At 39.4% G+C, this 13,364-nt stretch overlaps 1 protein-coding gene across 8 annotated transcripts in view; it reads right to left on the reverse strand.

Moving 5' to 3' along the window:
• Nucleotides 1-6,871: 6,871 nt before the first annotated feature.
• NCOA1 (nuclear receptor coactivator 1) overlaps nt 6,872-13,364 on the reverse strand; it is a 262,175-nt gene continuing 255,682 nt past the window's right edge. For 5 of the 8 annotated variants that reach the window (XM_049695689.1, XM_033425290.2, XM_049695688.1 and 2 more), the window contains 2 exons: nt 13,021-13,110; nt 6,872-9,226 (listed from right to left, as the gene is read on the reverse strand). In XM_049695689.1, the coding sequence (XP_049551646.1) occupies nt 9,056-9,226; nt 13,021-13,110 (261 nt within the window). In that variant the 3' untranslated portion in view covers nt 6,872-9,055. Of the gene's footprint in view, nt 9,227-9,311; nt 9,369-13,020; nt 13,111-13,364 lie in introns of all 8 variants that reach the window. The other 3 variants (XM_033425293.2, XM_004268090.4, XM_004268089.4) reach the window with 3 other exon arrangements.

A 13,364-nucleotide genomic window follows, 5' to 3' on the forward strand; every position in this document is an offset into this window, starting at 1 on the left:
TTGTTACTGTGGTGATTTGCAGTGTAAGACTTCAAATACTGAACCATCTTTGTTCCTGGAATAAACCCTACTTTGGCATGATTATTTAATATGAGGGAGATGGCCTAGTTAAGAGACCTGGGTTCCAGTTACCTTTCAGTCTCCTAGCTTTAAAAGCCAATTTATATACTGATGACTTCCAAATTTGTATCTTTAGCCCCAACTACTCCCTAAATTTCAGCCGCCTCTGTATCCAATAGATTTGACATCTCCTCCTCTTGGATGTCTAACAGGAATCTCAAACTTATCATGACAGAAAGTAAATTAAACCTGCCTCTTTTCCCCATCTCTGTTAATGGAAATTCCTTCCTTCCAGTTTGCTCAGGCCAAGAACCTTGGAGTTGTTTTTGATTCTTCTCTCACTCCACATCTGATATGTCAGCAAATACTGTTGTCTCTACTTTCAAAATACACCCAGAACCTCACCACTTCTCACAATTTCCACTGCTACAATTCTGGTCTGACTCATCTTCTCGCAGCTGTACTATTACAATAGGCTCCTACAGGTCTACCTGCTTCTGCATTTGCCTTCTCCACAACTATGTGCAACACAAAATCCCGAGTGATCCTTCCAAAACCCAAGTGAGATCAGGTCACTCCCCTGCTTAAAATCCTCCAATGGCTCACCATCTCAGAGTAAAAGCCAAAGTTCTTACATTGGTCTATAGGGCCCTACACCATCCTGGCCCTCATTACCTCTTTGACCTCATCTCCTACAATTCTCTGCATTCACTCTGCTCCAGCCTCAAGACTTTTGCACCTCTGCCTAGAAAGCTCTTTCTCCATATTTTCACTCAAATGTCCCCTTCTCTGAAGACCTGACTTTCCTGTTTTAAACTGCAACCACTCTCCTCCAGTAGTGTTCTCTATCCCTCCTTCCCTACTTAATTTTTCTTCATAGCACTAATCTTCTGGCACACCACATATTTTGTTCATTTGTCAGTCAAGCTTCGTTAGAATGCAAGCTCCATGAGGGCAAGGATTTTCATTTTCTTCATGGATGTAGCCCCAGTGCCTGGAATAGTGCCTGGGAAATACTAGGTATTAAATGAATAACTGTTGACTGAAAATATATATGTTGTTATTACTATTACATTAAAAATATTCATTCTTTAAAGTAGCTATTGTGCAATGTTTTAAAAGACAAACCCTTAAGTCTAAAGATTCCCAAGACTAACTACAACTTACTTTTTGACGTGGAAAGAGTGACTGAAGTCACCTCTTTATCTGGGGTTATAAAAATTACATATCAAAGGCTGATTTGAAAACCTAGAACTAGTCCCTTATACTAATCTTGCTACTTTCACATACACGTGAAAATGTTCTTAAAAAGCTTTAAAAAAGTTTTCAAGAGAAGATAGGATGAAATTTTAAAGCCGAGGCTTAGACGTGCACGAGTCTTTAAACAGAGCATTTTCTATGTAGAGCCTTTTTCCCAGTTGGTTTTTGTTGAACTTTAAAGTCTAGCTTACTAAGTAATTATCATTTAAAACACAATTGCTAACATCAGAAGAATGTTAAAAAGAAAAGCTAATTTTAAAAAATTAATACCTATTTTATAAAAGTTTGCAAGTTAAAAAGGACAATGAATAGGAAATATGCAGCCTAAAATTTAGTACAGGCAGGTGTATGATAAATTACTTTAGATTTGAAAACAAACAAGGCAGAACTGAGCAGGGCTGGCTCTTCAGGTATAAGGAAAATTCCAGGTAGGACATTTGTTCTGTTAGAGGAAGGTCTTCCTGCTCATTGACCTTTCCCATCTGTCTACGTACCAAGTTAAGTCACTCAGTTTCCAGAGGCACTGGTTTTAAAGGCCAATTAGAAATTTCACAAAAAGCCATCTTATTCTTGTTCAATGTCATCATGAATCACTTCTCAGTGGCATTATATTGTAGGTGAAAGATTAGTAGGACATTCTATATACTCACTCTGGGAAGGAAAACCAGAAGGGACTGTCTCTCCTGATCTGTCTTTTTCTATTTTCTCATTAAGTGTAGTCAATCCAATCAGCTGATCTTCAGTGGGGAAGTAATTTCTGAGGAAAGTAAAGGGTTTAACAGCAGCATGTATCATCGATAAATATAAAGCTTGAGCATGTAAATAATGAAGTACTACTTTTGAGTAACTTATATGTGCATTAATTGTTTTTAGACACGGTCCTTAAAAAAATGGAAGTAATAAAGATAACTGCTAATGTTCTGTAAATTCTCCAAATATGTAGAGGCTCACATTTCATTAAAAAAAGAAACAATCATCATGATAGAATCATGATCTTGTCTTGAACTCTTGGATACTTTGCAACCTTCCATTAGCTTAACAATCCAGACTCTAGGAAGACAACTCAGCACCTGGTCTATCAGCTCGTTTCCCTTATTTAAAATACTGCTTCTGCATCTATTTCTTCAATCAGCAGTTGAGAGCCTACTATGTGGAAGGCACTGAGAGGGGGAAGAAAGAGAGATGTGACCCTCTTCTTTAAGAAGCTTACAATCTGGTGGAGAGAAACACGTACATATAGCCAAGTGCCAAATGGAGGCCCCGACACTGCACAAGCCAGTACAGAAGAGGGGACTAATCTAAGTGTGGGGTCCAGGGAGGACTTCTTGGAAAGGGCATCTAAACTGAAGCCATGAGCAGAAAATAGAGACACAGATGTAGAGAACAAACGTATAGACACCAAAGTGGGAAAGTGGCGGTGGGGGTGGTGGGGGTGGGATGAATTGGGAGACCGGGATTGACATGTAGACACTAATACGTATAAAATGGATAACTAATAAGAACCTGCTGTATAAAAAAATAAAATTCAAAAATTCAAAAAAATAAATGGAAGCCATGAAGGATGAGTAGTGAGGAGAAAGGAGGAGCATTACGGGTTGGGGGGAAGAGAATGAATGTGGCAATGGAAGTGGGAACACAAATAGTGAATCCAAGAATAAAGACCAGATCAGTGTGGCAGGATCATTTGTTTAGAGAGGGTGTAGAGGGCCATGAAGCTTAAAAGGCTGGTAGATTTCAGGTCAACAATTGGCAAGAATTAGTCACCAACAGATTTTGAAGGTTGTGTTTAGAGAGACTTCTCTGATGATGGTGTGATGGATGAATGTAAAAGGCATGAAGGTAGTTACTATAATCACCCCCACCATAAAGAGTCTGGAATTCGATCTCTGATCAATAGGCTTAGAAAAGAGAAGACAGCTCCGAGGCATTACAAAAGACAACTTTTTGCAATTCGGTAATTTGAGTAGGAGGCAGTTGTTGAAAAGGACCACTAACGGAATGATGGTACAACTAATTCAGGTAAGGGACAAAGAAGCTGTTTGTGGGGAGATAAGTTGTTTGGTTTGGGGCTTAAGTTTGAGGTGCTGAGTGTGGGGTGGGAGCCATCCACGTGGTAATGTTCACCAGTTGGAAATTAGAGACTGGATCTTGAAGAGAGATCTTGGCTAGAAGAGTGGACTTTAGATGCATATAAATGTAAGCAGTACTGGGTTCAAAGGAAAAGATGAAATTGTTCAGCGAGAGTAAGGGACTTGCTTGAGAACTATTACCCTCACACAAGTTTAAAATACAAAAAAAAAAAAAATCAGTACTTTAACACATTCAAAATTAGTGCCCAGGTTTTATTTTCAAAATGGAAACCCCTATAAGCTTTTAAGGAAATTGAATTCTAGAGAAAAACTCTTAACTCATCAGGATTCCTAGTCTCTATGTGTCACTGTCTAAGGGTGCTTTTATCTTTAATAGTTGAATTGGGCAGTGGAAACAACGGCAGGCTTCATCACAAAACCCAAGGATAGACTCTTGGGTCTGGCACTTACCAGCCACCTGACCATTCATCTGAGCTTCAGTTTCACCATCTGTAAGACGGCACTATGACCTATTCTAATTGCTTCATAGGATTTTGAAGATCAAATGACATACTGTATGTGAATGTGCTGTACAAACTAAGAAATTATTAGCACAAGAGTATTAGTCTAGCATATTGCCTGGAAAGTATTTAACTGATTGTAATAATCTCCATTATTAGGAAGGAGGCAGCTTCAGGCAAGTGTCTCTGTACTTCCCACACTTCCTATCACAGTGTCTGTACTGCAACAGCTCATCAAAAATGTCATAAGTACTGAAAACTTGGTCTAAAGTTTTTTGTTTTATTCTGTACCTTAGGACCTCTGGGCATTGGAGCGGGAGGAAAACCTGATGAAATAGAAATTATTCCTTTTAACATTTTAATTCTTCTTTTCTCAAGCCAATGTCTTGGGTTTGCTACAAATACCTCTAGACACTGTTTAGTTCTGCTGGTTGCACAAACTACCAAAGTTCTGAGATAAGCACAAATGATTAGACCAGAGCTAAACTCCAGCATAAAAGAAAGATTCGTTGTCTGCAAAAGGATCAAGAGTTAGAGAAAAGTGAATGCTTCCATGATCCGCTCCAAGAAACCAAATTTTTTACCTCACAAAAGGGGTCCTCTGCCAGTCGTTTTATACCTGCCCCACAAGGAACCCATATTTTCCAAAGTTCTTTTAAGCTAAGGGGATGACACTGCAGTTTCATGGAGCCCCTCCTTCATTTTCTGTTAAGATACGCAGGGACAGAATGCCTCTCCCAAAACTGTATCGGGACACCTGCTGACTTCATGCCAAAGCTCACCCTCTTTTAGGCTTCCAAAGGTCAGGTTCTCTGACTGCCTCCAGAGAAGGGGCCAGGTGCTCTCTTCTCAGCCTGTGAGTTCTCAGGCCTCTTTTCAAAGCCTGCTTTTAAAAGTTATTTCCTGTAAAAAAGCATTGCCTAAGGTCACACAATGAGCTTAAAGTCTGCAGACTCCAAATGCATCCTAAATCATATAGTCCAGGATAGTTAATCCAGAATTTGGAATTAGAAGAGTTGGTTCCAGTCCCAATTCTACTGAAAGACAGTGTTTGTGTCCTGACCTTTCTCTTTACAACTCTCTCGAAGGACTGCAGGGGATTAAATGAGATAATGTACCTAAAAGCACCTTAGAAATGTTACAGTGCAAATTGATTTTCCCTGAATTTTTAAAATTATTCTCATCAGCTCCAACAGATTATGTAAAAGCTATAAAAGCCTGCACTTCTGGCTGGTTAGGGCTAGTTATGGAAGAGACCTTAGCTACTGGCTGGCACAATTTCCAAGTGAGGATCCCAAAGCCCGTTCATGTCCCTCCTGGAGCCAAAGGCTGATTTAAATTACTTTGCAGCCCACCAGGTAACATAATTCTAATAACATGTTTGAGAACTCAGAACACTGGTTAACAGTTTAGAAGAGCAGCTCTCTGGGGCTCCTTCTTGCCTCCGGGCCCTCCTTCACACGTGCCAGTCCTCAGAATTCTCAGCCTGCTCTTCACTGAGCTACTTCCTCCCCATCTTGCAAACCTCACTTCAAATGCCATTTCTTCCTCAAGGAAACCTTTCACTCTCCAGACAAGGTCTCACTCACAAAGCAACTTCTAATTCTCCTTTATATCATTTAATCCAATTGTGATTATAGCTATGTAAGTACCCCCATGTAAATATAAGCTCTGGGAGGGCAGGGTTCACATCTGTCTGGATCCTTCCACATCCTTAGTGCCTTGGATAAAGACAATAAAATGTGTTGAGTGAGGCCAGAGCTTTGCGTTTCTTCAATCTTGTTAAGAGCTCTTGTGGCAATGAATATAAAGTATAAAAAGAAAACTAATTTAGTGCTGGCAGAAAAGGTTCTGTATGGAGGAATGCTTCCTTTGGCAGTTTTCTCCAATAAAAAAAATTTATGGGCCTAATTAAATCATCAAGATCTTCTTCAGAGGTACAGGAATGGTCAAGGATTGAGCTTGCTCTGAATTATTCACTTTATCCAAGTGGAGCAGCTCTTCTGGGAAGAGCAGTTAATGTCAACAAGGAAATAAGCACGACTTCCTTTGTAAACAGACAACTGTCCTTTCTTTTTCTTTGATTCTTAGGGCCCAGGAGACAGTTTCTAAGTATGGAAACTACTCTAGGCAAAACCATAAAGAAGATGAAGTTCTATATCAACCTCACTTTTTCCTCACTTATTACTATTTGTTTTTCTAATGGCCTTCACACCCCTACCTTAGGATAAATTTAAATCAATGTTCAGCCTCACCTAAGTATCTTTTTTTACCTTATCCTGACTTTTGGAAAAAAGGTTCTGTTCTCCCAAAAGTATAATTTGAGACAACAGCTACCAAATCTGTGTGTAGTTATGCGTAGGAATGTGTGTGCGATAAACTCCCTCCCCTCCCTCTAGAATCACATTTGCTCACCCTCCTTACCCTGGCCGGCCCTACTTGGCCAAGTGTTGGTGAACCTAGTTGCCTTAAAAACACACAAACAAGAAACAGGGCCTAATTTTCATAAAATGCATTGTCAAGAAAGAGCCTCCTCAAGTAAGATTCAACATCTGCATAATAATAATAAATGTTAGTGTGTAAAAACCAATGATTGTGGGAGAGATGTTATCCTGTGGCTAAGAAGTGCTGCCTGGACCAGATCTCCTAGGTCAAGAAACAGTAGGACCAGAGTGTTTAATCATCAGACAAGTGGCCAGAGTTAGCATTTCCTCACAGCCTACTATCTCAGCTTCACTGGGACCTTCTCAAATTTCACTGGGCTGGTTCTTATTAGGGTGACTTCAAGGAGCTTTAGCTTCAGGGATCCTTTCTTTTATTATCCTTTAATTATAGTTAGTCATTTTGGGTTTTGACAATTCCTGCAGGATGTAGGTTTCATTTCTTCCCTGTAAAAGAAGAGGCAACCCATCTATTCAGTAGCTGGACAAGTGAATTTCCTGTGGAATGACAGGAATTACATAGAAGCAAGCAATTTTATTTTCCTCAAATGTAGCAATAATTTTAATCTGTACATACATAAAACAAACAGTGCAATTATAAAACCTTGAAGGTGACATGCATACTTTAAGGTGCAGTTGGGATGGGGGAGGATATTAGCATCTCCAATTTTCCTTACCACTTTTTTTTTTTTTTAAGTTCCTTATGCAAAAGTACTGAGTCAGGAAACTTCATCTGGAATGCTGAAGTTAAAGGTGAACTTCCTGAAGTCTGCACGTCTAAATATCACAAACAAAACAGAAATGACCTCCTAGAACAGTTTGGGAGGGACTAGCATAATATGGCTGGGCTTTCAAGCTGGGAATGAATTAAATCAGGGATGCATTTTTCTGAAAAACTAAAAGAGAGAATGTTTGTAACTGAGTGTCCTGTTTCTGTTTCAATAGCTGCTACCCACTTGAGCCCTTCCATCAATCTTTTTATTCGGTACAGGTTCTGAATAGATGCTGTTCAATGGAGTTACTTGTAACTAGGGGTGGTGAGATGCAGAAAGGAGGACCTGGGAAAATGGCTTCTTCCTTGATGTCTGAGTCCGTGCTCCTCTTCCATTGTTAGTTCTTATCGCCTTTTCTCTGCCATGGAAGCAGAGGTAGCTGGTGCACAATGTCAGATGTTGTCATCGTTCACAGGCCCAGGGGTGCAGTAAAGGCGAGTGATGGGGGTCTACCTTTGCTTCTTCCAGAATACCTTTCTCAAGCTTTCCTGGCCTTTCAGTGGCACTTCTAGAACTAGAAAGTCAGTTCACTGGGTCCTTGACTCAGAGGCCAGGATGAGACAAGACGTGGCAGAGTGACAAGACACAAAGGGAAAATATGGTATCAATTAGCCTCAGAGCAGGAATAGAGAGATTTATATTTGCACTGATGAAAATTCAAATTCCCAAAGTCAATCTAAAAAAAAAAAAAAAAAAGAAGAAGATTTTCTTTGAGTATTAATTTTTCTCTGTACAAGTAGCCTGTGCACTTCTGGTGATAATTCCTTGCACTGCTCTCAAGTTAGATGATCCCAGGGACACTCTAGGGCAGTATGCTCTAGCTCATCTGGAACAGCTCTTTCTGGCAGTGGCATTTTGATGTAAAACCCAAACTAAATCCATACATGGCGTCACAGTTATTAAAATAATGAAATATTACTAGCCAAATGTAACTGCAATTCAATCAGTGTTATATTTCACACACAGAAATTTAGAAAAATCAAGAGTAGGATAATAAAACCATAAAATTAAACAGAAGGAAATCAATTTCTACAAGAAATCAAATATATTTACAGTGAGATTTAAAGGGAAAAATAAGCTACTGGATCATAAATTTAATTTTATTTTAAATAACTTTAGCTACCTCAGCTGTTAATACAATAAAAGCAGAAAGAACAGGCTGCCTTTTGTCCAGATTTAATCAGAAAATTGTATCTACAATAATTGACATAGCTCGCTTCTTGTCCTTCAACCATCTCATCAAAAATTATTGCATTTTCCCCCAAACTGTATTTTTTGGATTCTTCTGTGAATATACTCATTTCGTCCTCATTCCTGGAGGCATCTTGGTTTAAATCCATCTTTAAAAAAAGGAGAAGGGGTACATATGTGGAGGCAAAATATTCTCTTGAAGCCAACAGATATAGAGTTGCTAGAAGAAGCTGATTGTACACACAAGCTGCCTGGTTGGGAAGGGGAGGGCTGCTGATTTAGAGACATTGTGACAGCCTTTGGTGGATGGGCACAGGCAAAGCCCCACTGGGCCCTTCTTCCTTGGCAGGGTCAGGACTGAGCCAGCGGAGGCGGAGCTTCATCTTCCCCTTGGAACTTGTCATTTTGGTTCTCCTCCAAAAGCCTTCATCCAGATAAGAAGCCAATGACTGATTACAAAAATAAGAATAATTAAATTTGGCTCAAGAGAGAGATTGTCCAACTGTTCTGCCTTGTTATTTTTTCAATATCCAAGGCCTTTACAAAGAAAGAAACAAAAACATCTCTCAATCTCCCAACGAAAGTGAACTTTTTTTTCTTTTTTTTTTTTTTTTTGCTCCAAATGCTACGACCTGAAGAATGGCTGCAGATTGAGATATCAAAAATCTCAGAAAAATATATAATATATTTGTATATCTCTGTATGTCTATTATTTAAATTTCACATTCCTTTAAAAGTGGTTATTCAGTCAGTAGCTGCTGAAGGAGGCTCTTCTGCTGGGCCTGGGGGGTCTGTGGTCCTGCCGTGGGTTTTTGAGTTCCCAGTGGACCAGGCTGGTTCAGGTAAGGGTCCCCGCCTACCAGATTCACTGTACACTGGACGTCAGCAAACACCTGAACCTGTTGCACCTGCTGGAACACAAATAAAAGATGTGTTTAGACAGAAGGGTCTGCCCCCCCGGCTTATGAGTGGGTACTACTTGAAGTGGAAACTCACTAGAGCATTCCTCTAGTCTGTAGTCACCACAGAGAAGAACTCTTCTGTCTTCTTGTCCTACAAAAAGAAAATCGCTGCACTCATTTTGCTCAGGGTTCTGGAAAGTTCACACTTTAAAAATAAAATCAAAATTGGAATGGTCAAGCCTCCTACAGGGTTGCCATCAATACTGAAAATGAGCATCATTGCTAATATTGCCAAGATTGGGAAAAGCCCAGTTTCAGTCTGGGTATCCAGTGGTGGGTTTAAAAAATAGGTATATTATTTGGAAAACTGGTTATAAAAGCATTCTATGGATGACTTTAATAGGATAAAAAAAATCTTTATGATGTTAGAAAATTAAGGGCTTTAACCCAGTATTAGCAAAATAAAAACCACCACAGCTCAGTAAATAGGACATCAGTATTACTAAAATTAATGTCCAGAAGATTTGTGTAGTATCTAAATATACTATTACATAGCTCCTTTACATATTGCCTTTAGAATTACAGCAAAATATTAGAACAAATAAAAATTTTATATTTAACTTATTTTTCCTGATAGACAATCCATTTAAACACATGAGCTAAAAATAACAGTAAACTACTAGCTGAGAACAGTGTGAATTTTCCCTTTAACTACTTTCAGTAATAATATATGTATTCCTTTAAAAAGTCTAAGGTTACACAGTTTTAACATTTTCTATCAGGAAAACAAAGCCAGAAGTTAGTCTTCAACAATCAGCCTTATTAAAAAGTCATCTGTAGAACTGATTAGGCCAATATCACACTTGTGAATGTTCCAGACCAAGAATGGAGATGCTTTCTAAGGTATCCAAGTGCATCTATCTAAGTGTCTCAGCATTTGGCAAACTTGTGCCTCATGTTTAAATAGGTTCATGAAGTATTTTAGATTAGTGATAGATTTTTTTGTTCATCACTAAATTCATGTCAATTACACTCAGTGTTTCTGAAAACTTTTCTATCTTAATTGAACAAAAGTTGTTTTCCATCAACCTTAATTGGCCAATTGTCAAATGTCCCAACCATCCAATTTCTCCATCAGTCTAACCCCTGATGTTTTTTCCTCACGATGCACCTACACCTCCACTCTACTCTGTCGGATAAGGCAGATAGTTCTTGAGCTGAGCTTTTTTAGTGTCTGATGAATTAAACCTTTATTTAGATTAGTATTGTTTCTGTCCTCACCCTCTCTCTCATCCTCCTCTTTCCCCCAGTTTCCCAAATTTTGCTTCTTGTCCCCATTGGCTCCCATTTGTTTTCTTCTTCTTTTGGGCTCTTCCTCAGGTACATAACATACACCAGCTCTGAGTCTACTCCCCAGCTGCCTCTGTGCCCTCCACCCACCTTTGTTCTCTATAACTTCTCATTCCTACTCTTTTCCTTCTAGAGCTCCAACCCTGGCCTTCCTCTCTCTCTATGTCAACAATTCCCCTACCAGCCTTCTTCCGCCTTCTCTATTCTCTGTGTTCTTTTCCTGTTCTCTCCTCTTCCCCATCCCAGCTCTCCAAGTGCAGCTAGCCTTCTATCCTCCCCTACTCCTTCTCTCCTTGTTCTTTTCCGTCTCCTTTTCTGTACATCTGTTTCTATATTTCTATCCAACTCACTCTCCAGCTTTTGTCTGGCAAATACAAAAACATTAGAGCAAATAGAGATTTCATGATGGGCTACCACAGAAAGAAGATTCTGCCACTGAAACTTAACGTGAGCACAAACTATAGTGCATTTAGGCAATGACTGATTTTCTAAAAAATTAACATAAAATTTCATGTTTATATGTTTCAACATATGAGATACTGGGGCAGAGCATAAGGTGTTTGTGCCCCCAAACACTTAAAAAATTTTTGATAAAGGCATGATAAAACAAACTGGAGAGAAAATTCTGCTGCTTTAAAAAGAATGCTTTATTAAAAAGATACCAAACTCCAAAAAGTACACATCTCAGCCTTTTTGAATTATTACTTAAAAACATGGTGACTTAGACCAGACCTCAGAGGACTTCTGATATTGCTATACCTTCACAGACAGGCAAAGCAACACGAAAACAAAACTTATGCTTTGCCCAATGAGAAGAGTGATGTGAGAGCTGAGTCCCAACCTCTTAAGATTTTCCAACATAGTTTTTACTTCAATTCACGTACTATCCCAGGACTCAGGAACTTTAAAACTTAGTTGTTTTGTCGTAAGTATATGTCTCTGTAAGTAGGAGACTTTTAAAAACTTCTAGTGAATAAAGACTTCATTTCCCTCAGCACAAAATCCTCTCTTCACCATCACAGGACTCAGATCCTATTTCCCGATGCTCCAACTATGCACATAGTTTCCTAACTGGCTTTCCTCTTTCTGAGCTGGCTGTCCAGTGCTCTTCCTTTTCCCCTCTTCCCCCCTCAAGATGAAGCTTAAACTAGCACTCTTCTCACTGTTCCCCTTCAGGGATGATGCTTCATTTGTAGGACTGAATCCAAATTCCTTAGAGTTTAGTATTCAAGGCCCCTGGAAATTTGATCCAATCTACTTTACCAATTTTAATTCCTGTGAATTCTTATTACAAACCCTTTATGCTCAGTGGATTTGGCTTCCCAGGACTATGCTGATATTACTGTTTCCCTGTCTCTGTGCCCTCTAACTTCCAATCTCCTGGACTTCCAAGCTCACCCCCTTCCTCAGCCTCCAAAAACCACAGTACCTTTCTCCTTCACTTGCCTCCTTCAAGGCCCAGTTCACTCCTATCTCCTACATAAATGCTCTCTGACAACCTCAGGAATTTCTCCTTTCTTTTAATGCTTATGGCTCTTGTTACTTGTAATAAATTTGAGTTTGCCTTCTTTGGTTATGTAATAATTTACGTGCATTTGTCTGTATGTTTTATCTTTCGACAGGCCCTAAGTGGTATGGCAGAAAAAGCATGAACTTTGGTGTTAGAAAGACCTGGGTTTGAACCTCAGCTCTGCCACTTTCTAGTTTGTGAATTGTATATGTAGTTAAATCACCTCAGGTTCTGTTTCTTCATCTGTGAAAAAAAAGGAAAACTAACTCCTTCATAGGGTTACAGTGATGTTTACATGAGATAAAGCAGATAGTGCCTAACACAATGCCTGGCAAATCATAAGCATTCCACAAATGAAGCTTCCTTTCCTCACTTCTCCCCACAGTTCACCTAAAGAGCAAACATGTCTCACGTTTCTTTGTATCTCCACCTTTGCATAAGGCCTGTGTTTTTTAAAAAATATCTTAATTTATGCTGATATAGGAAAGTGGCCACCCTTGTTATTTGTATTGTTTTGAAACAAACTTCTAAAAGGAGGCGGAGTACACAGTACGCATTCTGTTTTGTCTGAATTTATTGAACTCTTTTGAGGTATTCTGATTACACATGAGTTTTAGCACTGTGTTTATTTACAAATAGCAATTAGTGGTCACCATTTGTGATCGCTTATCCTGTCTAAACATTGGATTAACCTTTCTGAAAGCTTATCTCATTTAACCCTCTCATAATCCTCTAAGCAGGTATCTCATCAGTTCTGTTGGTTATATGGCAGCTCAGGAAAGTTCCCTAACATGCCCAGGATGACACAGCTAAGAAGAGCAGAGCCAGGACTCACAACCAGGTCTGACTCTCAAGGTCAGGCTCTTAACCGCGATGCTACACAGAGATTCCTGTGTATCTAGAGAAAACTTGACAGCTCTGGGCTTAGAGTTTTCTTACTGACCTGGGTTCCATCTGCTTCTGTTTTGAGAAGGTCAGTGGATGAGAGCTGGTTGCAGTAGAGGCCTGTGTGTCTCAGTGCTGGATCATTTATCTATTAAAGATAAGTACAAGACCAAATTACAAACTAGTTGTTTACGTTGCAGACCAAATTCCTCAATGAAAAACAATCTCACTGACAGAAAAGTAATAGGAGGAGAGCAGAAATAACAAGCTTAGAAATTTACTGTGCTGTTAGAAGTCAGGACAGTGGTTCCCTTTGTAGAAGTAGACAGACATGCAAGGGAGTGTGGGGAGAACCTTTGGGGTGCGGCTGGTAATGTTCTGTTTCTCGATCTAGGTGATAGT

This window comes from Orcinus orca, chromosome 13 (genome assembly GCF_937001465.1).
Source record: "Orcinus orca chromosome 13, mOrcOrc1.1, whole genome shotgun sequence".
In the NCBI taxonomy this organism is placed as follows: domain Eukaryota; kingdom Metazoa; phylum Chordata; class Mammalia; order Artiodactyla; family Delphinidae; genus Orcinus; species Orcinus orca.